General features: G+C 37.1%; 1 protein-coding gene across 2 annotated transcripts; it reads left to right on the top strand.

The window, feature by feature from the left end:
• Nucleotides 1-870: 870 nt before the first annotated feature.
• Myl1 (myosin light chain 1) lies at nt 871-21198 on the top strand. 2 transcript variants are annotated; one of them, XM_051190401.1, is made up of 7 exons: nt 871-1116; nt 11927-11954; nt 15929-16072; nt 18345-18518; nt 18965-19042; nt 20403-20445; nt 20899-21198. In XM_051190401.1, exons 1-6 carry the CDS (start codon nt 1000-1002, stop codon nt 20429-20431), a joined length of 570 nt encoding a protein of 189 aa, XP_051046358.1. In that variant the 5' UTR covers nt 871-999; the 3' UTR covers nt 20432-20445; nt 20899-21198. The 2 variants fall into 2 exon arrangements, with proteins under 2 accessions (XP_051046358.1, XP_051046357.1); XM_051190400.1 differs by lacking the exons at nt 871-1116; nt 11927-11954 and adding exons at nt 10708-10932; nt 11675-11699.
• Nucleotides 21199-21459: the final 261 nt, after the last annotated feature.

The raw sequence follows: 21459 nt of genomic DNA, 5'->3' as shown, positions 1-21459 counted from the left end.
ATATGAGTCTAGCTTTGCAAACTGGAAGCCAAGAACAAAAGTAAGAAATAGCAAATATCAAGTTGCCAGCAAAACATGTACGGTGTTGATAATTAAAGACCTTTTCTTTAGTACTTTCCCTGAAAATCTATTTGTCCCTCTGACATGGCTGTAAGATTCAGGTGACAATTCTATTTTATATCCTTTAGAAATCAAAGTGGTTAAATGCAGACTTTAGCTGAATACTATTTTGCTATAATTCTTCATTAAGTTATACAGAAAAAAAGCCTGAAGCTATAGGAAATAATTTTAAAATTGTTTTTCCTTATGGCAAAGATACAAACAGACGGAGATAGAAACTGTACTCTTTAGAAAGGAACCACTTTAAGACTTAATAGGCTCTCCTTATACGTCTGCTTTTTATTTTTAAACACTACCAGTGAGCGCTTTGCTGACCAACATTTTCTTGCAAACGAAGGCCAAGAAGGGCGGGGCAGGGGCAGTTAAGGAGCTGGGTGAAAGTCGGTGATGGCCTCTGCCAAAATTCCAAGTTGAAATTGAATCGGGTAAAGTTTCTTAAGATAGGAAAAAAAAAAAAAAGATTTATAGCTTCAACAAAAGTTGTAATTCTACCAAGAAAAAGGCATGTCCATCTGCTGTCACCAAACCAACCATGGCTGGCTTTGTCACCTTTATATATGGAGGTGGAAAGAAGAAGAAGAAAAAAAGAGGCATTCAAAAAACTTAAGGAAGCCCTGACCCTTTAGATTCCATTTATAGTCTGAGCCGGAATGCCACCCCCCTGGACGACTGAACTGTCCAATCCAGCCGCGAGTGTCTAGATTCTGTTAGGCACTAAGTGAAATATATATGCATGCCCTTATACCATTCAACACTCTGGGTCCAAACTCCAGACGCTGGACTGCAGGTCAAGCGAGCTGCCACTGTTCTCCCAAGTGTCACTTGGACAGGTTCTTCTGGAGGAGACCTCTCTTTTGTTAACTCATCCTTTTAATCAAAATGGCACCAAAGAAAGACGTGAAGAAGCCTGCTGCTGCTGCCCCTGCCCCAGCCCCGGCCCCGGCCCCCGCCCCAGCCAAACCTAAAGAAGAAAAAATTGACCTGTCTGCTATTAAGGTAACTAAACAGGTGAATCGTTTTAGTCACTGAAACATATTTCAGCACTAAGGAGCTCCAGGAATGTGAGTGAAAAGGCATATTTCTCATTGAAAGGAATGGCATTACTCAGTGAACTGGCGTGTTTTAGAGGCCAGGAACCCCACTTATTTAATAGCGTGGGCTGCAGCATAGGATTCCAGTGACGTTATGACTGGGAACAAGGGAGGTTTGGGCTCGCTCTTTTCTCGTAGTTCAATCTTTGCTGACTCTGTTTTCCATTTCCCCTTAAAGTATCAAAGTGCAATTTAGGGGGAAATATGCCCATCTAAAGTTTGCATTAAAATAAAATCTCCTTGGAAATTGGATCCTTGACTCTAAAACTACAGTTTTGGCCTCTGCTTGTGTCCAGAAAGTTTAAGACAGCTGATAACCCAGTTGTCTTGGATGCATCTATTTGACAGCTGCTTCGTTTCATATGAAAAAAAAATTCTTTTGCAATTCAAGTTAATTCCCTCTTCAGCTTTGCTTAATAAAATTTCATACAGCACTTGGTGAGATCCCAATGCAGAAAATCGGGCACTCAAGTGCTTCAGTGACTAGAACTATCATCATGTTTATTATATATACAGAATTCATTCAGAATTTGTGAGTTCCTTCTAAATGAAACATATATATATATATATATGTGTATATATATATATATATATATATATAATATTATATTTATATATCCTGTCAGTTCTGTAGCTGTTTGTGTGTGTTGAGCCGTTTACATACTAACCTTGAAGTAAGGGGAATGAGGTTGATTTTTGTGTGAACATATTCTGTGACCAAGTTTTCAGCTTCAGAAAAGATTACCTGTTTGGGGGACATAGGGAGTGAATGTCCCTGTTAGCTCTCAGCAAGCATCAGATATGCACCTTCTCATTAGCTGGCCTCAGACTGGTCCTCGCGGCAGGTTGAAAATCCTCCTCTAAGGAACCCAGCCTAATATGGAAAAGCCCAGAGACAAGTGCTCATGAGGTGATCGTTTCATCCAAGCCAAGGGTATCTAATGTTTCGAGCTTAACTCTGTAGAAGAAAGCTATGATGCGGACCTACACACAAACATTCCGTTAACTACCTTAATATAATTGTGGAGCTTTTAAAAAAAATCCCTAAAATAATACTGAATAGTTCTCACATGGATTTATGTGATGAAATCAATATAATCATAATTTTTATAAGGTTAGAGATAATAGGAAATGAGATGTGTTCCAAAGGGGCAAGCATGTTACTACAAATGTTTAGTCTTCATCTGTACCTGAAGTTATATTTGAAAAAAACTTGGTCATAGAATGTAACATTATTAATGAATGTCTATTTAGGAAAAATGCCTGCTGGAGCTTCTGAAAATGCTTTTTTTTTAAATTTTGAGGACAAGATACATATAGTTAGTTCATTAAAAAGAAACCGTATTTTTCATCTTCAGCAATCATAGCTGATGTTTTTATAGATGCACACTGACTACAGCATGCAAGTGTGACTACAGCCACCACCATCCTTCCTAATTCTCTAGCGCTGCAATCTTAATGGCATTACAACTATAAGTCAGTTTTAAAGCCATTCTTTTTTACATTTATTGTGATTTATGAAACAATATCATCCCTGTTTCTGAGTCAAGAATGACAAAAACAAAACAAAATCCAAAACCAGAAGTGTCCCATTAATGAAAATGGGCTTTAATTTTCTACCCTGAGAAATTGTGTATCAAAGAATAAATGAATAAACTTCTGCTAACATCCATTTTTTAATCCAGAAATTAAGCCAGTCACTTGAAGTGCCACTTCTCTGCATTGTGACAATGTTTTGGCCTCCCGTCCATGTATTAAGTTCATGTTGTATGAGCAAGAAAAACCAAGAAAGTTCTCTGAGTTGGATGAATGCAATATAGTCCACTTCCAGGGTTTCATTGCAGAACAAGAGATGAAATAGACTTTGAGAAAGAACACAAATCAAAAAACAGATGTCAAATGAATCTTGAGGCAATGGAAGGGAATTAACCTTTTGTTTCCTTCAGAAGGACCATTCCAAATGAAAGGGACAGTAAGGAAGAAACGGAAGCAGTCTCGTTTGTGTAAAGGAACGTCAATTCCTTCAGTGATTTTTTTTCCTCATCTATAAGAAATCAGTACATGTTTGGAAGTGTTTTAGCAAAGCTGGAGAGTATGATGCAACTTGGGAGCTTTATAAAATTTAATTTCATCCCACTAGGTAGCACAGCTAATTAGAAAGTTTATTATAGCATTTCCTATTATGATGCTTTTAATCACTTGATGTTTCTAGATATATTTTCTCATGTACATTATAAACTTTTTTCAAGCAGAGAAAATGAACATATCTATATACATATTCATTAACTTTCTGAAAACTGCATAAAGAACCAAACTTCATTCCTCAATACTTTTCCCAATGAATACCATGGTCCATTATAAAATACGCCACATTTAATAGCTACATACATGACTCACCTTAAACGCTGAACAATCTTGGACATTTTTGATTAGTTTGCTTTAATGTGCTTTTCCAATTGGATTTTCTGGTTTGTTAGATGTTTATTTATAATATTTCTTCAGGTGTTCTGACAGAAAGTCTCCGAACACATGCCTATCCAATGTCTGATGTTTGTACACATTTCTGAGAGTGACATTTTCATAACGTTCCACTGGCATTTGAATATTAGTATTACTGTTCTTGGGAGTTCTCAGCTCTCTTTACCTTTAGAGAGCTGGTATTTCCAGTAACAAATCCCAGGCCTAGGATAACACTGCCTCCCAGGGTCACATTTATAGGAATTAAAACCCGCCGTTATGATGGTGGGCACAAATATGAAGGAGTGAATATTAGCTGTAACTAAGCAAAATGATGAAAGTAAATGAATATGATAACCATGTGCCTGTATTTTAAGAGATCTTTAATATGAAAGTGATTTTTTTTTTTTTTTTTGGCATGGTGCATGTGTTGGCTGGTGAGCCAGGATTGCTGTGAGTGGAGACATTCGTTGTATTATAAAAAGTGTTGCTTACATTTTAATTTGCATTGTGTTCATGTGATAATCTGGTCACTCCTGACTGGATACTGCGGGCAATATTACAAAATCGGTAGTGGTAAAGAATGCATTGACAGAAACTCTACCAAAAAAAACCCCACATCTCCGGACAGTAACTGAGCACAGACTTGGAAAGACTTAAATGTTCAATTTATTAATTCCCAAACATATATGTTTATTGCTGAATGTTCAGCGAAGGTATATTGTATGTTGTGTGGATGTTATTTTTGCTCAGATGTAAGAGTGAGAGCTTGTTTGGGATCATCTGAATTTTCTCTCATTTCTAACAAGACTAAAATAAACATAATCCCATTCAAAGAATTTCTGGGAATGTTTGGAACCTGGCTCTGTAAAAGACTAAAAATAATAAACCTCACTATAATAATAGCACCCAACATCTATTGTGAATTTATCCTGGGTTGTTTTCACATGTTGCTTTTTCAACATCACAGAGACTGTCTTTATTCTCCTTTCCAAGGAGGAAACTGAGCCCACATAAGGCCCATCATCAAAAAACTAGTTAAGTGGCAAAGGTAAGGCTTAACCAGCAGGGTAAATCCACAGAAAGACGTGTGAAGTATTCAGCTACCTCTGGCTTCTAAAAAGTAAGCTGCTGCCTTGCGGTATGGAGAGCTAGCTGTTGTGTATTGCACTGAGCAGCCCTGTGCAGCCAGCAGAGAAAGTGAGAGGCCCATTGCAGAGCTGGCTCTCCAAGGCTTTGACCTTGGCAGCTGAGCACTCTGCTTTGCCTGCTTTCCTTACACCTGTTGCTGGGAGTTACACATTCTGCTTTACAGACAGAGGACGAAATTTTAGGCATGTCAAATAGTCTCGGTCACTTTGCCCCAACTCCCTGTAAAACTTATAGACAGAAATGGATATAAAAATACTTCCACATGCAATGAGATGTCGAATTTTAAGACATTTGTGGTTTTTGTCTTACTAAATAAACCCTCAGACCTACCAAACCTAATCTTGAAATCTACCATCATCAGATTAATCTCCTTAGAAGAGACCTCTATTTGCTTGTAAATAAACACACTAATTTAATTAGCATTCTTTGGAGTGATAAGAAATGGCAATGTCACAGATATGATGTGGTTTAATACTAATCTTAATATCACTGGGGAAAAGCATGAGGCAAATACATTCAGTCAATCTCTAATTTTAAAAATAATGAGTGAAAACTATATCCGTGGGGGAGGGGGGGAAGCAAGAATTATTTGATCCTGTGAGTCGGGGACAACAATGTCTTTCGTCTTTTACATGTCTATACTCCGAGAGACCAAAACAAGTGAAGAGGAGTGAAAGGCCTTTTTTGTGTTTTGTAACTCTCTCCATGGTGACATTTTAAAGTGTATGTAACTGGGCAATGCCTTTGAAAAGTAAAATGCAACTTGCAAAGGAAGAGATGTGTTCACCAACAAAGAGTGAAACTGCTTTTCATTTAAAGATAATTAAATCTGTGCAGGACCAGAAGACCACAAAGTGACAGTGCCAAATTTAGCCTGTGACATTTCAGTGCTGCAAATGAAGCCCCTGGCAAGCTGTCTTTAGAAGTCACTCCATAATTACACAGCATTAAGCACTGTCTGAGTCATGGAAATTGTGGAAGAAATTATATTTAGTCTGCTGAGATTGTACTTTCTTCTCAGCGGACTGAAACGTGTCTGTATGAGAATAGGACATCATATACCTCACTTCTCCATCAACATTTCCAGTTTTCTTTTCACCCCAAACCAGAATTGTGACAGCAAAACCAAAGTGTTGATGACTTAAGAGTATACTAGTTAAATTATAAATTATGTGGGTGATAAATCCAGTTGTGCTAGTCAGAAAATAATGCTAGTGACTTAAAGTCGGGACAGGGACATGGAGAATTTTCCTAAGTCAGACCTTCTGTCCTTGTGAGTGAGCTGTTTCTAAACTACTAAATACACACAAAAATATATTATCTCCTGATCATAAAAATTCATTCAACTTTCAATCAAATTGAACGTGCTGCTGTGAAATTACAATTTCATCATTTCTTTTTTTTTTTTTTTTTTTTTTTTTTTTTTGAGACAGGGTTTTTCTGTGTAGCTTTGGAGCCTGTCCTGGAACTTGTTTTGTAGATCATGCTGGCCTCTAACTCACAGAGATCCACCTGCCACTGCCTCCCAAGTGCTAGGATTAAAGGTGTATACCACCACCGCCTGGCCATAATTTTTTCTTTATTGCAATGATTACAACATAATTATCAGTTGAGTTTTCAGATACGCTGTCCTTTTCCATAAAGTAAGTTGAGGTTGATTCTATTAACTAATATTCAGAACATATTAGACCCATCAGCAACCAGTGAAATCATATATTTGGGAAAAATAATCTAGAGATATTATTTAAATCAAAGGTCACAGGTTTTGTCATGACAGGCAGGTAGAATAAGATTCCCATTCTAGTTCTCCATGTATCCACATCAAGGTCTCTAGGAGAATTATCAGTATTTACTTATCACAACTGTGTCAAAAAGGAACCTCTATCCTAGATAAATGGGAAATACGTAATTATAATTTCTTAGCATGTACAATATTTTTTCAAATGTTTACAATATAAAACTCAAAAAGTGAAGGGACAAGATCACATTTTTTTTTAATTTTTAAGAAATTACATACAAGTACGTAAATGTACAAAGGAAAAGTACGGCTCACAAGAAATTTTAATTTCTCAAATTTATTAACTATGAAAAAGCAGTAGAGAAAAGTGGAAAGGAGCAGACTCGGATCACATTTTGAAACTTGTATCAAAATTCACTTAGGTCTCTACTGGTTCCTACAGATCTGAACTGAGCTATTTTTAATTACACGGGGTTTGTGCTTAGGTGACAGAATTCAGATGACCAGTCCAAGCTTCTGAACATAGCCTTACTTAGTCTCATTTCAGACCAATGAATTCACTCTAACCATCTAATAGCTCTCCTGTCAGAGAGCCTGGGCTGACACTATGTCCTCTTTACTCTAACTTCCCTTGTTTTTATAATATTTTTAGTAAGCATCCTAAATACATTTTGTTGGGCTCAGAATTATAAGAAGAAAAAATTCTTTCCTTTACCCTTAAATGACTTATTATGAAGCACAACATTCCAAGGGTTTCAGATATTATTCCTAATGGTAGATTTTAAAAACTGTCAGAGAAATTAGTTTAATTATTTGTGTGTGTGTGTGTGTGTGTGTGTGAAAGATTTATATAAGTCTCACTCTGATCTCTCTGCCAGGCAAGAAGGCAGAGAATACCCACCAATGTTCTCTTGACTGAAAACTGGTTCTGGTTACAGCAGCTTCTTTTCTTAGCTCTAGTCACTGGCATCTGTTCATCCCCTGAAATTGATCGTTGTAGTCCTAGGCCATTTCCCTCAGTATTCAACGCCACACATTTCCCACATCGTCTTTAATTACAGTTCTTCTTTTGAGATACTAACATTTAACATTTATCAATTCTGTCTTGTAACACGTTTACCTATAAAGAAATTCCTTCTAGATGCCAATGAACCAAACTTCATGGTTACTATCTGAGAGACAATTTTCAAGTGAAAAAGTCTGTTACCACTGCAGTAAAAATTCTTTGTAGTAGCAGGTGTCTTACAGACTACTAGTCACCTAAACTCAACACCAAATGTGAATGGATGAGCTATAACAATGTGAAATGTGGCCTTTTACTAACCATGTGAGGTAAAGACATAGGATAAGATAATAAGGATGTCTTTAAAAAGAAATTGAAGATTCACAAATTAGAACTTTGTACAATAAGCATTCATATAAAATCTAAAGGAACATGCTAGAAATATAAATATTAAATAATTTTTATATGAGCATGCCTACTATGTATTGGGCAGTTCTGGGTGCTGAAGATGCAGAGGACATACAAAATTTCTCTGGAGTGTAAACTTTTCAAAAGAACACATAAGTTTTTTGTCCTTAGGATATAATACGTTAGAGGAAAATCTTATGTTTGAAAGAGGAACTTGGGCCTCCAGCCAAACCACCTTGAATGCACTGTGAAGTTTAGCATATTAACAGTCTAATGCCTTTAATTGAATGAAAATTTATTAAGCATCTAATAGGGGATAGGTACCTGATAGAGCTATGATGGACAAGACCCCAAGTTCAAGGCAAAGTCAATATTCTAGAGAGAGATTTTGTGTTAAGACACATCCATCCAGGTCTACAGCAGAAACAAAGTGTGGTCTTTCAACACTGGCCTGGGCTGCCCAGCAGATTAAGCAAGAAGGCTGACCTGACTAGCTTGCAGTAGGGAAAAGCAGCCAGATGCACCACAGGGAAGGACTCAATATTTGGAGAAGGCAAGTTATTAAGAAAGCTGAAAGAATGTTTAGTATGAAAAGAGGAGAGAACAGTAGGTTGCATTCCAGATAGAAAAGACTTAAACCCAACCTTTAAAACACACCAGAAGATGAGCTCTCAAACTGAGGCCCAAAGCAAATGGCTATGTGATTAGATCAAGCATTTGCTCAAACAGCTGATGATGTTCTAACTGTAACAAGGAGAATCAAGAGGAATTGTGTAATCCTAACAGTGAATAGGAGAGTTGCATAGCTATAGTTTATTCTTTCTTGAGTTAATTGTTATGTTTAAGTTTATATTTTGATTTTCAGTGGGTTAAAAAAAATCTAAACTTTTTGTGGATATGATAGAGATTTGGAGACAAACTAGGATGGAATAATTCAATAGGTTCTTACTATTCTAAAACTTCTATTTTAATAGTAACAACAACCCTTTATATGATATCTAAGTAGTTAGGAATTGCATGTTCATGACATAAATTCAAGTGTACTGACTTTCCAGTTACCCACAAGTTTTTATACAAATTGATCATGTTTCATATGCAAGGACACACTTTTCTACCTAAAAAAAAGTGAAAGATGAAAATTATCATTATGGCAATTTCAATGCAATATTTATAGTTACTAGCTTCACTAATGGTATAATACTAGTTCTCAATAATAATAAGTAGAAAATTTAAATTTAATGGTACAAATGAATAAATACACTTACATCAAATTTAATGGGACAAATACAATTACAAAACTGAGAAAGAGGATAAAAAGTGTGTTGTATAAGAACTTAGACACCAAAACTCATGAGATTCTAAGTTACATAATTATTAAGGACTATAAATTTCCAATTTTAATACTCTCCATTTTATTTTTAATGGTTCAAAGCATGTTTAATTTTTCTATTAACTATCATTCCCCCAATAACCCTTTAAAATATCAGTTTGTTTATAACTTAAAAATTATCATTCTTTGATTGGAGACTCAAGATCGTATAAATTTTTTTAACAACTTGTAAACTTTGGGCCAAAAGTGATATATTTTTTAATATTTTGATTGACACCTAATAATTATTTGGATTACCATCTAATATTTTGATTAGTATCTAATAATTACACAGAACAAATGATATCATTGTGATATTTTCATATATTCACATAAGTATGTATTAAAGAGGTATTTATTTATTTATTTCTTCTGGATTGTAAGTAAGCTCAAGGTACCCATCTTCTCAGCAACACACATTAAGGTTTTTATGGAGACTTTCCTTAAGGACAGTTGGAGGTGTCACAATTCATCTCACATCTACTTTACTACTTTGAGCTACTTGAAATATGTAGAGAATGAAAAGCATTGTGTCCGAATTCCAGCAAACACTCAAAGCTGATTGTTTCCACAAAGCCATTCCAGCTTTCCGGATGTCCAGAGAAGCTTCTATAAAAGCCCATTGCTGGCCAATTCCTTTAAACACCTAGAAAATGTTAAAATACTACTTTGCACTTTAGGCTATTTCATTCTCGCTCTGCAGACTGAGCCCCCAAGTGTTGAGCCCAAGTGTTGAGCAGGGCAGCTTGATTTTAGTAAGAACTTAGCAACAAAAAATAAAAATAAAGCAACATTGATGTGTTACTTTTCTTGCTGGCTAAGAATTTCAGAAAATAAAAATATGTAAATAGCCAATCTCCATAATAAAGAAAACAGGGAAGGAGGGAATATACCCAAATCTAATGTCAGGAGATGAAGAGAAGAGGTAGGAAGTGGAACCCCAAACCACTTCAAGCTTAAATTATGTCCCTGAGAATATTGCTTTCAAAAGCATAATCTTTAATGGAGATTTTGGATCCTGACAAGACTGTCATATGGGTGTATCCTAAGGAATCCTAAGAAATATATAGAGCCCTTTCAAGTCCTCAGAACTTTACCATAAGGCATGGAGTTTTGGAGAGTGTTCATCCTATACCAGTTACTATTTGAAACCTCAACCCAATTTCATCCAAGAAGTTCCATACTTGCTGACTAAGTACTTGCAACGTCCATAATTATCCAACAGAAGCCCAAGCCCTAGAGTTTTCCATGAGCAAAGAAACATCTTCAAGGAGGAGGTTGCAGATAACATCTCTGAGGCAGACCATAAAAGTACTGACAGGCTTCAATCTCACTAAGGCTGTTCCTTCTAGATCCAGGGTTCCTAAAAATAGCCCTAGGGTGCATGTTCCTCTTTCTCTTTGCCCTAAGAAAGCTAAAGAACTCCTCTAGGAGGAGTGGCAACTGCCCTGTGAAATCTGATGCTAGATATGAGGTCAGTTTGACCAGAAATAAAAGGAAGTCACTGAGAAGGAAGGCTCCACTCAGGGACCGGAGCTGCCTTCAGCTTGCTCGTCAGCCCCTCTGCTGTCCTGCAGCCCAGAACTCCACCATGGTGGGTCCTCCAAGAAAAAGATATGTCGTTTATAGATGGATACAGCTGGGCAACAGGAGCTTACTGAGAAGACAGGCAGACGAGGAATAGAATGGAGGGGAGAGAACTTAGTACATGGATTTTGGAACCATGTTTCAATGGTCTATGATGAAGATAAAAGAAATTACTTCCAACTATTGCACCAGATTTGGGGGGGGGATGCCTCCTCCTCCCCTGAGCAGACCTTTGGGCTTCACCAGCTTTTGCTATTTCACGTAAGACTCGTCTAAATTTAGAAGAAAAAAAAAGTGCAACTATAGTGAAATAGTATGCTTGAAAATAGAATCCAATGATAACTGATAGCTAAGATGAAGCCAACTGTATCTGATTCTTCAGCTTCAGATACTAGTACCAAAGTTTGTTAACTAAACAGCAAGGCTTAAGGTGGTTTCTATATACCACTTTATTTGCAGTTTTAAATGTATATCTTATCAGAGATATACTAAATATAGGCCACTATGGCATTCTAGGAAGTGTTTACCTTTGCATTTTTAATATCTTTGCATCATTAAGATATTGAGAAAAGATTTTCTAATTATCTTTTGCAATAGATTTTGTGCTCATAGGTTCAAAATTGCCCTCACACACCCTTCTTGTGCTGAGACACCTCCATGGTTTCCTATCAGTCTCAGAGCAAAGAGCAATCTTTCTGTCAATGCATTTGAAAGTTCTTTCTCTCTCTCTCTCTCTCTTGCCACTGCAGTCCTTCAGTGCTGACCAGATTGCCGGTAAGTGATTTGAGCTTCTCTACCTGCCCCTAAAATGTCACTTAACTCCACAGCATGCTCCTTTGTGGCTGGACTGTCCTTGTCCACGCCACGCCTGAGATCAGAAAGCTGGGCTGACTTCTGTAGCTCATTTTGAAGAGCACTCGGGGAGTGAGCTGGGCGCACTTGTAAATCAGGACGCTCTTCTCTGGTTAAAATGTATTTTATGATTAATTTCTTTCTAACAGATCGAGTTCTCTAAGGAGCAACAGGAGGGTAAGTTTAAAAGCTGTGGCCGTTTGCATGTGCAGACTCATAAAGACAGCAAGTGAGAGAACCAACTCCCTTGGGATGAGCTAAGTGCCGTCCAATTACCCACACTGGTGTTTCTCCTTTAAATATAAATTGCTTTCAATCACTCCAAATAGAAACATGTATAACTGAAGCCCTTGCTACAGTGATCAAATATCTAAGGAAATAAAAAATAGAATATAAGCCCATATAGCCACAGATTTCTAAATACAACAGGAAAGATCATATATGATACATTTCCAAAAGGATACAGGTTTTAGAAAACTTATTCTCTAATCAAAACTCGAGAGAGAAATTTCATAGTTCTAAAGTCTTCAATCTGAGAAATGAAACTGATCATAAAAGCTTCACTGATGGTTAAACCTGCCTAGTTTCTGTGGAAACATGGAATTGTGGACTAGAAGGGAATTCGCAGACAGAGAAGGATCCCAATCCATCACTTTGTTAAGGACTATGGGACAGAACTGGAGAAATGACAGATCTTTCTTCCTCAATGGAATAGTATCATAATCTTGTATTAATTCAAATGGACTAGACAGACTTTTCATGAACAGACGCTATCAATAAGTCTCAAACTTTTTTGAATATTGAAGAGACCTGGATAACTTCCCTAAAACTTTAATTTTTTTCCCCCTTTGTGTCTTTGAATTCAATAGGGCCCAATCTCCCAAACAAGCTCGATTTTAAATTAGGAAGTATAGGGAGAAATTTTTATGGGATAAAGTCATCACAATATGTGGATGAACTAAGGTAAATTCATTTGTAGAAAGAAGAGACAGAAACAGTTTAGTTATGTGATGGTATATGATAGGTGAATGGCCACAATAATGTATAGAAATTATAATATATAAGACACAAATAATTATGGGTGATTAGTAACATTTATTTACCTAAAGGCTTCCACACTGTTCAGTATCTTTCAGGATCATGTTTGTTGTGATGCTGTCTGGGTATCAGTTTCAAGCAAAAGGTTATTTACTGCAGTTAAAGCTCGCTAGTATCAATATTATGGTTGATGGACTCATATAGACAATTTAGATGACTGGATGACTTTTTGACTCAAGATATTTAAAGTTATGCTATGAAGGATTAGCCGTAAAGGAAATGATGATTCTAATTTGTTTAAATATACTTTTAACTGATGATGTAGATACATCATTAACTCCCGCAATTCCTGACTATTAGCATCATCCTGGCTGCCAACTATTGCTGGACCAAATGATGCAAGATTCAAAAACCCTTGCTGAGATAAGTGTACCTAGTGTTGAGTATGAGACCCATTACCCAACATTGAAAACAGAAGTAGCCACAGAATGGAGTAAATGCTGGCCTGGGTTTTTTATTTTTCCTTTGTGTCAGAAAAAAAAAAAATGTAAACTATTTAAACTAAGTGGGAATTCTGTGTTTTCAGGACAAATCAAGGACACTTGAATGTGTGTCCTTGCTTAATGAATGAAGAATGTTGTTCATACCATTTAATTTGGTTTGAAGGAAATGGCAGAAAAGCAAAGAAAATCACAGCATTTTGAAGGTTGAGGACTCCTGCTGCCTGTTAGCATGGCCACCAGCTACATAGGGCTACTTAAGCATTAATTAATTTTTAAATTATAAATATAGCTTAAAGCTCCTCAGCCATATTCAAGTGCTCAAAACCACCATTGTAGGGCAGGTGGGGAATAATTTCATCACCAGGTATTTTGGAAATATGTTTCCAGGCAGTGTCAGATGATACGTTCTTAAAGGTCAACTAGGAAAAAGTACTAGGCTTTGCCTGCACTGCTGTCTGTGAAGATAACTCCATTCTGTTCTTGAAGCTCAGCAAAGACCACAAACAACACATAATCAAAGGGGCATGGTGAGATGATAGTAAAATGTTAATACAGCCAGTCAAGGAAGGAGGTCATTGGTCTGTTCTGGAACCTTTAAGAGAAAAACTAAACCTTGGGCTAAAAGTCCAGGATTAAGAGAATTATCTCTCTAGCCTTTGCCTTTAAGTCACCAAAAGATAATGTCAGAGTGATTCCATTACAGCCCTAAAAGTCCCATTTCTACACCAGCATCTGTGCGGGGTGACTTCGAGTCCTCAGAAAACTGTGTCTGGTGGCTGAAACCAGTAAAGAGGAGTCCAGTTCCACATCACCTTTAGAAAGATTAAAAAATAGTATGTGACTCATGAAACCACAAGGCGCAAGTGTTTTGTTGTTGTTTTGTTTGTGTTTGCTGAATTGGGGCAGATTATGGTAAGACTGCATAGGATTTAAATAAGAATGGTAACATGACATATAACTAAATGTGTGTATGCCATCCAGGTACTCTTATATTGAAACGGTCTGGGATATCATAAGATAGGATGTCAGAACATTGACAGACTAATCTTTCCATACAGCATATTTTGTGGGAGACCATTGGTAGCCTAAAAAGAAGACTGTTTCCAGTTCCGAGAGTTTATTCACCAATTGTTCCGGTGTCATTGGGGTTAACTCCAGTAAATGACCATCAGTACTTCCAGCTTTTCCAGAATTTGTCACTTAGTTAAGTTTAGGTATTTCCTTGAAAATGCCTTTACTGGCTCCTAAATCCATTTTAGCCCTCTTTCCAGTCTTTTTGTTATATATTTTTAAATTATTATCTTTATAATTGTGAAGATGAAGCAGTTCAATCAAAACAGAATTATAGGACAGAAAGTACCTGGCAGAGTGATTGTGGTGAGAAAGGGCAGTACACTTTTTATATACACAGAGATATAGACACGAATAAAAATAGCTCAGTGTATCCATGCAAATAGCCCAGTGTCAATAACATGCTAGCACCCTGTAGAGGGTTACATTGGAGAAAACTAGATGAAGGAGAAAATAAATTTTTCTACATTATTATTTACAACTGCATTGGAATCTGTAATTATTTTCATTAAATGTTAATTTTAAAATATGTTCTTAAATTATAAACATGTTTGATCATATGGATTATTTGGGGACTAAATCAGAATTATATGAAGACATCATAACAATTGATCCAAAATATTCTCCTTCTGAATCAACCATAGTAGGAACCTCCTTGAGTCAGACATCAGGGTTGTTAAATGACATTGTAAAATTTACAAGGCTGCCTCACAGTCTAACTTCCTAAAATAATAATAATAATAATAATAATAATAATAATAATAATAATAACAACAACAACAATAAGCTATTTCTGGGGGAAACTAGTTAAGAAGAAGATTTTCCTACACATTTAAGTTCAGGTTAAACGCACATACAATATCCCTAGCTGAAAATTTGATTTCTTTTTTTTTTTAATCTATTCTTTAAATTGATTTTTATTTAAATTAAAAACAATCTTATTTTATATATCAACCCCTGTTCCCTCTTTCTCCCATTTTCCCATCCCCCCCATCAACCACCCCATCTCACCCTGCATCCACTCCTCAGGGAGGATGAGGCTTCCCATGGCAGATCATGAAAGTCTGTCACATCATTTGAGGCAGGACTTAGGCCCTCCCCTGTGAATCTAGGCTGAAGAAATTTGCTTTCTTAAAGTTTTACTAACATTACCAATTAATTGAAGGAGTATTTGGAGACTCTCAAATTTTCTCAAGGCATCAGAATATTTTAAGTGACTCTTGCTTCGCACACAGATGAAAGAAATACAAATTGGTATCACTGGGAACTCCAATTTCCATAATTAAAAAATTAATTCCATATTAGTAATAATGTGGCTTAAAACAAGCAATACTGCTTTAGGACAATTCCCCACAGAAATACCAAAAAGGTTTTCCAGTGATGGCTTGATAGATGGTGATAACATGAGTGGTTAGAAGAAATTATAAAACAGCGAAGAGTCTGAACTGAATCCTTGAAGGACCTGGAGTTAATTAGGAGGTTTCAGGATATTAAAAAGTCAGCACCCGCCAGGGCCTGAATGTCTTGTGCTTCTTGCAGAATTCAAGGAGGCATTCCTCCTGTTTGACAGAACAGGAGAATGCAAGATCACCTTAAGTCAAGTGGGCGATGTCCTCCGGGCTCTGGGCACAAATCCCACCAATGCAGAGGTCAAGAAGGTTCTTGGGAACCCTAGCAATGAAGGTAGGTTCCTTGAAGATCAGTGGAAATTGGGGAGGGGCACCCACATAATAGATGCAGTTTGCTCCTGATGGTAGCTGTCTTGCCTCTCGTCACTGGGAAGTCTTAGCGCTTTTTAATTAAAAAAAAAAAAAAAAAAGAGCTAGCTTTCATTGACTTCATTGAGGACCTGTGAGTGTGATAAAACATTGCACTAAAGAAGAGAACTGGCCTGGAATAATGAGACTGTAGTGCTCAGCCTCGTAGCTAGGGGCTAAGTAGTCCAGGCCTAAGTCCAAGGCTATACTCCATTTGTATAAAACCATGAATAATCATAATGACATCCTTCTAGATAACACCTATGAAAATAAACAACCATGAAAATAAAGTTGCAGTGTTCTGAAGCCACTAAGACACACATACTGACCTTAGCCAATGTCCTTTGGCTTTGCTTCAGTAACCACTTTAAAGGACCTCAGCTACCTTAATAATATAGGCAGGGTTACATCTTAATGACTGTTTTCTATTTCCAGTCTCTCTCTATATATATATATGTGTGTGTGTGTGTGTGTGTGTGTGTGTGTGTGTGTGTGTGTGTGTGTATGTATTTTTATGTATATAGATAGATATCTTGAAAATCTTACAAGAAAACCTGCATTGTGTCTTCCCAGGTAAGTCCTAGGAACAAGAGTCAGTAAGGCACATAAGGGGAAATTTCAGAAGACACTCACTCCACATGGAAATCCAATTATTAGTCTGGAACAAGAAAATTGCTTTTAGTTCAGTGTCTCATGACAAAGTGTAGCAACCAATTGGAAAATGTGACTCTAAACAGAAAAGACAAGACACAAAATGGAAGGTTTCTCAAGTAGAAATTTTGGGCTGTTTGTCTTTGCCTTAAGGGGAAAAAATGAGGGGCAGGCAAGTGATCCTGTATTTCTCCTGATGATTAAGAATGTGCTGGTGGTTTTTACTTCACTGAGAGAGAGAATGCAGATTTACCTTTACAACAGTCAGCCTGTCTTCCCTGAAGACATGGCCGATGAAAACCTGCAGAAAGCTGGGTAGAGTGGGTAGGAGTGTGAGAAAGCAGTCTAAGCTTTATTTTCACATGACAATGTCTCACTTAAAGCATCACCCTTTAACGGGAATTATTAGGTAAGTGCTCATTTACTCAACACCCAAATGCAATCTTTCTAATATTACCCAGTGTGTTAGATTTTCTTCTGTGAAAGAAGAGGGAATTTTTTTATTTGGGGAGTATATAGTGTCATGTATACATATACCTATATATTTGTATAGGTGACATTTTATATGTGTGCATGTATGTACACACACACGTAGTTTATTTTACACTTTTTGTGAATAAATTTATCTCATCAGAGATTCTGAAGAAAATCCTAGCATCTCTGAGCCTCTTTTTAAATTTGAAATTGCTTCAAATTTAAAAAAAAAATTGAAGACTCTACAAAAGCTCAGGCACAGGGGCCATATGTAGTTAAAATTCAGTGACGTTTTATTGTGTTTATATTATTGTGAAATTTTTTATATTGCTTCCCTGGTACTTGTGGAATATAGTAAATCATAGTACTAGAAAAATTTGTTAAGTAATTTGTCCCAAGCATTTTAACACGCCTTTCATGCACTGGGTTCATGAAATCTCATTATAACATTGTATAGTGCTTCTATTTCAAAAACTGAGAATACAGTGCACAAAGAGATCAAAAGAGTTGAGCCAAGGGGCTGAAGATAGGACTCTCTCAGAGGAACTGGGTTAAGTTCCCAGCACCCACATCAGGTGGCACAGCCAGTAACCTTAGTTTTGAGGGATCTAACACCCCACTCACCTTCAGCAGGCACCAGCAAACGTGTGACCCACATACATACATTCTGGCCCACACGCATGCATGTAAAATAACTTAAAGAGAGAAAGTCGAGCCACATTTGGGGGTACACACATATAATCTCAGCTTGGGAGTCCAATGTCATCCTCAGCTCCATGGCAAGTTGGAGGTCACACAGGAATGAGTAAGATCCCATCTTTAAACGGGAACAATGAATAAAAATAAAGTGAATAGTAATGTTGCTCACTGCTGCATAGCTGTGCTGAGCTGGGGATACTAAAGCTTAGTCCTGGAATGCAGAACTCATGCTATTGTCTGTTACCATATTTTTTTGTCAGTTTAGTAGTTTATCAACTGGAATTTAAGTTGCGTGAAGATTTTTATGAACATTCGTATTTGGAGGTGGTATCTTATGGTGACTACTAACACAGCAAGCTGCAATTTTCTTCCAGAGATGAATGCTAAGAAAATTGAGTTTGAACAATTTCTGCCCATGATGCAAGCCATCTCCAACAACAAGGACCAGGGAGGCTATGAAGATTTTGTTGAGGGGCTGCGTGTCTTTGACAAGGAGGGCAATGGCACTGTCATGGGTGCTGAACTCCGCCATGTTCTTGCCACTCTGGGTAAGGGAATACATTTCATTGGGCTTAATGGGAGAGATTGTATGGGAGAGCCAGGAAAGTAATGTCATAATCAAAATAGCCAGGGGAAACACTACAAGGAAAAATGAAAAAGAACAGTCAAAAGTCTGACTTCTTCCATTGGCCTCTGTAACAGTGAGTCTGTTTGTGGGGTGGAGTAATAACACAAAATATAGGAAATGAGTAAAGTAAAACACTGTGCTTCCCACAGGTTATAGATGGGCCATAAGGAATAATGATCATTTCATCCATTCATCCAAAATCAACTCAACGGAGGCCTCCTAAACGCCAGGGAAATAAGAAGGGACAGGCATTCGTCTTCCAAGGGTTCAGTCATGGTTTCAAAAGCCCAAGACTGATCGCTTATGGTGGGAACTTGAAAATATTCTGTGAGCTTCTCTCTAATGCTGAGTGTTTTGTCTCACCAGGTGAGAAGATGAAGGAGGAAGAGGTAGAAGCGTTGCTGGCAGGCCAGGAAGACTCCAATGGCTGCATCAACTATGAAGGTACAGCCAGCTCACACCTTCACTCTTACCCGACTGGAGACAGATTTCTTTCCTTTTCTTTTTTCTGATGGATGGGGGTTTCTAGACAGGCATTCTTTGTGTAGCCTTGGCTGTCCTGGAACTTGCTCTGTAGACCAGGCTGGCCTTGAACTCACAAAGATCTTCTTGCTTCGGCCTCCCCAGTGCTAGGATTAAAGGTGTGTGCCACCACCACACAGAGATAGATTCCCTTTCTACTTTAACTTATCTTCCCTTTCTTTGCTGATGAATTTTATTTGTTGTAAGTAAAAAGTCTAATCCTGAGATATTTGTATGAGGAACCAAACAGATATGCTGGATTAATTCCAGTGCTCTTTGGTAATCCCATGCAGTCTTGCAGTTTAACCCGTGTTTCCTTATGATTTCTCTCAGCTTTCCCACAAAACCCCTGAAGGATAGGCAGGGCTTAAACTAGAATTAAGTGAAATGCAACACCAGAGTTGAACATATTTTGAAGTCATTTACTGGTACAAAAATCATGACAATCAAGAAACTGGAGGTCAAATCGATGTAGCTACTTATTGATGGTCAAAGCATTTACAGCAATGTTGCTACTCAAATTTAGTTCTCTTTCTTTAGTGGTCTTGTTTATATTAAAATCAGTTAATAGCTTGATAGGGTGGAATGGTGGAATACATTTGTAAGTCTAGGAAGCTGAAGGAAAAGGAGTCAGGCCTGGATAATAGAGTGAGACCCTGCTGGGAGGAAGGAAAGAGGGAGGAAAAGACTGACGGACACACACACACACACACACACACACACACACACACAGTGGGATGGAGTAGGGGAGGCTGGGAGTAGAGGAGAATACCGCCTCATAGCAGCCAGTTGTTTATTTCCAGTTGCCAGCTTACAGCAGTTTTACACAAAGGAAATGAAAGCAATATACACTCAAAGTAAATATTTAAAATAAAGCTGTGTAATATTATTTGAAATTTACAATATTTCCAATAAAGTTTATCTTTCCAAAGACCAGCCACATTTCAATAAGTCTATGTTGATAGCTTTGATGAAAATAAAAATTTACAATGTCCCAAATTTAGAAAAAGTATAAGAAAAAAACAAAAAAGAGATCAGGAAAGGAGAAGGGAAGAGAAGAGGAAAAAATAAAGGCATCCAGCTACACCAATCAACCTTTGCTATAAAGTACCTTTTACCAGTAAACACTTCTTATTTTGTTGTTGTTACAAATATATTATGTAAAATAAGCTCTAATAATATCATTGAGACAAATAGCCATCTGAAATATTAAGTCAACACTCAAGTTCTTTTTAATTCAGTTTGACTTTTCTAACTCTTAACTGTATATATTGTCCAACAGCTTTTGTCAAGCACATCATGTCTGTGTAAATGGAGTTTTCAAGGTATACACCTACCCTCTCTTTAATATGTAAGGCTCAGTTGATGGTCTGTATAAAGAGATAACAGCTTGACTGCACATGCTTTAGATGTAATTAGTATTGCCTCCTAATTGCAAATTATTTATATTTACCAGAATATGCTGTCTTCTTCAGACAATAGATATGACTCTATAAACCTCGTCTTTTAAACGCTACAATTAAAAAGTAGAAATTTAACTAACCAGAATTAACTAATTTAATTGGCATGTAACACTACTGAAAACAGTCCTAAGGTTTTTGAATAACATTAGCTTTTAACAAATACTGCTCTAACAAACTATGCTGTTTGTTCAAGTGTCAACAACCAGGTTCCTAAAGCAAGGATGTGACTTGAGAATGTTGGCTCATCATTTCCGCCAGAGTATTCTTTTCAAAGACATGCTATCAACACCTAACTTGCTTCTGTTTCCCCCACAGAACAGTGTTTGGGAAGACTGGCCAGAATGTCAACTCAAGAACACCCATGGTTAACAGTCCATACCTGCTTACCACTACTAAGAAGATCAAAACAATCTAGGCTATTCTAGGCGGAAGGATTCCCTGAATTTTTATAAGCCTTGAGTTTCTCCTAACACACAAATCAGGCATCTACTGTTCTAAGGGAGATGAATAAAATATTGATAGTCTGAAGTCCAAGCACTACCTGTATCATTTACTTGGGTCCACAACGTTGTTAAAACACTACATCAATAAACTTGGTCAGTCTGGAATATTCAAGTTGTGTTGTGTCTTACATTTTTGCTTTGTGAAAATAGTTTTTAAGAATTCAATTCTTACAGTAAGTTGTAAAGATATTGATGAATTATAAATTTATTTTAAAAAAAAATATCATTGCAGGGCCTGATGAGATGACTTTGTGGGTAAAGACATGTGTCACCAATTTTGAAGACATTCATTTTATCCCTGAGATGGCCATGGTGGAATAAGAGACCAGATTTCCACACTTATCCTCTGATCACCACATGTGTGCCATGCCTC

This window comes from Phodopus roborovskii, unplaced genomic scaffold (assembly GCF_943737965.1).
Source record: "Phodopus roborovskii unplaced genomic scaffold, PHOROB, whole genome shotgun sequence".
Classification (NCBI taxonomy): domain Eukaryota; kingdom Metazoa; phylum Chordata; class Mammalia; order Rodentia; family Cricetidae; genus Phodopus; species Phodopus roborovskii.
The sequence above is the reverse complement of the archived record's forward strand: the minus strand, read 5'-3'. Positions and strand labels throughout refer to the sequence as shown.